The sequence below is a fragment of the Neopelma chrysocephalum genome, unplaced genomic scaffold (genome assembly GCF_003984885.1).
Source record: "Neopelma chrysocephalum unplaced genomic scaffold, ASM398488v2 Primary Assembly neopelma1_232, whole genome shotgun sequence".
In the NCBI taxonomy this organism is placed as follows: Eukaryota; Metazoa; Chordata; class Aves; order Passeriformes; family Pipridae; genus Neopelma; species Neopelma chrysocephalum.
In genome coordinates this window covers 12,075-15,090 of record NW_020897894.1, presented here as the reverse complement: position 1 = coordinate 15,090, position 3,016 = coordinate 12,075, and the positions used below count along the sequence as shown (strand labels likewise).

The window sequence follows — 3,016 nt, the reverse complement described above, 5'->3', positions numbered from 1 at the left end:
TGTTTCCATGTGTTTCCATGTGTTTCCATGTGTTTCCATGTGTTTCCCAGCCTCGGCTCGGGCGGAGGATAAAGCCCCAGGAAACGCCGTCTCTCCCCCTCTCCACGACCCGCCGGCGTGAATCAGCAGCCGGAGAGTTTCCCAGGAGCCGGGAAGGGAGGGCAGCGAGAGGAACGACCCCCCCCCGCCCCCCTCCATCCCACCCCGGCCTCGCCGTCTGCACCCCCCGGGCCCCCGCCGGGGCATGCGGGTGATTACACAAAGATAAAGCAGATCCCGGGATCGGCCTGAGATTCCCAAGGTTTCCCGAGCCCTGAACCGCAGGCCTCCCGCCGGCCCCGGCTCCGCGGGTGGATTTTTGCCCTGCATGAATAAGTGACATATAACGGCTGGAAAATATTTTTGGGCAGCCTGACAAGTGTGACTCCAACCAGTAGCCCGGGCTGGCTACGCCTGGAAAGTGTAATCTAGGTGAAATCTGGGCGGCTGGAGAACTCCAGGCACGGCTGGGAAGCTCGTCCGCCCGGGAAAGGGGGGCTCAGAGCCCCGGCCCCATCCCTGCATCCCGCGGTTCTGCTGGGTGGGTGATGCTGAGCCCCCCAAGGGGAGGTGGGGGAGCAGATCCCCCCAAAAACCCTCCCTGGGGGGGCTGTGTGAGCCCCCAAAGGGCTCTGCACCCCCATCTCCCCTCCCCATGGAGCAGGGTGATGGAATTCCGGGGGAGAGGACGTGCCAGCCCCCCCAGTTTAGCCAAGCACCCCAAAATGTGCATGTGGAGCTGCACTCAGGGAGAGGGGTGGGCTCCGTCCATCCCTGGGTGCTGGGGGCACCCGAGGGGGCCCAGCTCCCGTCACTGAACTGCTCAGCAACCCCCTGGGATGATCCACAACAAACCCTCCAGCACAGCCGGGGGTGGTGGGAGCGATTCCAGCTGCCTTTCCCAACCGGAGGCACGACCCGGATCCGACCCGGCGGCTGCTCCCGGGCACCAAGACCTGGATATCCTGCTGACCGGGTGAGGGGAAACCAGGGCCACGGCTGATTCCTCCCTCCCTGGCTGCCCCGGGGGCTGGTCCGAGGGCTGGATCTCCCAGCGGTCCCGTTTTTGGCATCCTTGGAAGCGACGCGGCGGCACGGGCGGCTCTTCCCCTTCCGCTGGCACCGGTGCAGACGGGGTGGCATCACCGAGGTGGCTGGCGAGCCACGGCCTCAGGACACCTCTGGCACGAGCTGTGCCAAGGAACTCAAATCCCTCTCTCTCGGTGCTTCCCTCCCTGGAGCCGCGGCGGCGGCAAAGCCTCGGTGCTTGGCTGTTCTGAAGCTCGGGGAGGGTCTCAACACCCCAAAACTAAAACAAACCCGCACATGGGATGCCATGGGGGGGGGTCAGGGGGATGCCAGGGCGATGCCAGGCAGGGCTCCAGCTCCAGCTCCCACCTTTGGACCTCACCACCCCAACCCTGCGGGTCCCAACGGGGGTAAATCCGCGGCTCGTGCGATGCGTGGCAGGGCCTGATCCCCCCCCACCCCCCTCCAGGCTCCCGGGGAAGAGCTGCCGTAATTAAATTAGTCACATAAGGATCTCATAAAGGCCAGGACGGGAATGGCGAGGGGGGGAACAGCCGGCCCCGGGAGGAGACCCCCGGGGAGGGGGTCCTGGGGCGCACAGGAGCGGGGCGAGGAGGGGCCACTGGGAAAGCCACCACTAATTAGTCCGGCTCGTCAGAGGGTGAAGCCTCGTCTCTCCCCGCTCAGCTGGAGGAAGCGGGAGCGGAGGGAAGGCTCCAGCCGGCTCTGCCCGGACGGTTTTGCAAGCCTTGCTGTTTCAGCCCGGGAGGGCAGGAAGGGAAGGATTTTTGGCCAGAAAAAGCCCTCGTGTAGACAGAGTTATATCAACAGCCGCCTTCCAGCGCAGACAATGCCAGTACAGAGAAACGTGATCCCCCACCAGACCCCGGCCCTCGCACCGGGCTCAGCCCTGCACGGCCCTCCCGTGCCTCAGTTTCCCCCCCATCCTCCCCCCAAAATCCCTCCGTCCACTTTATCTCGCGCTGGAACACTGGCATTGTCCCCCCCCCCGCAGCACTCAGTTTGTTCCCAGCCCTTCCAAAAATCCGGGGAACAGCCCGGAACCCCCTATCCCGGCACTGAGGGACCCCAGCCCGCGGGAGCACCTCCCGGGGCGTCCCGGGGGGACGAGCTTTGGCTGCGAGTCGGGAGAGAGGAGGAAAGGCAAAGGGTGCAAAGTGTGGGTTCAGGGATGGGGGTGGGATGGGGGGTGGGATTGAGCCGGGGATGGGTACTGGGATGATCTGGGATGGTGAGAGGGGGGGTGAAATGGGGGCTCCCCGCCGCCTTTGACAGCTGCCAGTACAGCCACGACGAGGGAGAGAAAGCGGGGCGCCGGGCCAGCCACCCCTGCTCCTCACCCTAAGTACAACCAGATGCATCTCGGAGCGGGACCGGCCGCTGCTCCCCCCGTTCCTCCCATTCCGGGCAGCGGGGACCCCCCGGCCCCGGGGCCAGCGCGGGGCAACGGTGCCAAGTTCCGCCGTGCAAAGCCCCGAAGTGTGTGCGGGGCACACTCGCCCTCGCTCACACTCACTTCCACATTCACTCCCACCGGCCCCCCCGCGCTCCCCTTTGTCCGCCCGCCCGCCCCCCCGCCGCGCATCCCCCCGCTCCTACCGGCTTTGCAGGGGTCCTTGTAGTCCAGGGGCTCCTCGTCCTCCTCCTCCTCTTCCTCCAGCACGTAAGAATAGTCCGGGAAGCGCAGGGCCCGGGCCAGGAGCAGGCAGAGGAGCAGCCCGCAGCTCCGCAGCCCGGCCATGGCTCCGGCCGGGTTTCTTTTTTTTTTCCTCTCTTCCCTCTTTCCTTCCCTTCTTCGCTCCTTTTTTTTTTTCTTCCCTCGCTCTCTCTCTCTCTCTCTCTCCCTTTTTTTTTTTTTTTTTTTTTTGGGAATTGAGATTTGGCGGGGGCGGGTTCAAGCGCGGAGCTCGGCCCCTGCAGCCCCGGG

At 65.2% G+C, this 3,016-nt stretch overlaps 1 protein-coding gene across 2 annotated transcripts in view; it reads right to left on the bottom strand.

Annotated features, from left to right (window-relative positions):
* BMP1 (bone morphogenetic protein 1) overlaps positions 1-2,902 on the bottom strand; it is a 19,694-nt gene extending 16,792 nt beyond the window's left edge. For both annotated transcript variants that reach the window (XM_027703505.1, XM_027703506.1), the window contains exon 1: positions 2,689-2,902. In XM_027703505.1, the coding sequence (XP_027559306.1) occupies positions 2,689-2,830 (142 nt within the window). In that variant the 5' untranslated portion in view covers positions 2,831-2,902. The remainder of the gene's footprint in view (positions 1-2,688) is intronic.
* Between the last annotated feature and the right edge of the window lie 114 nt (positions 2,903-3,016).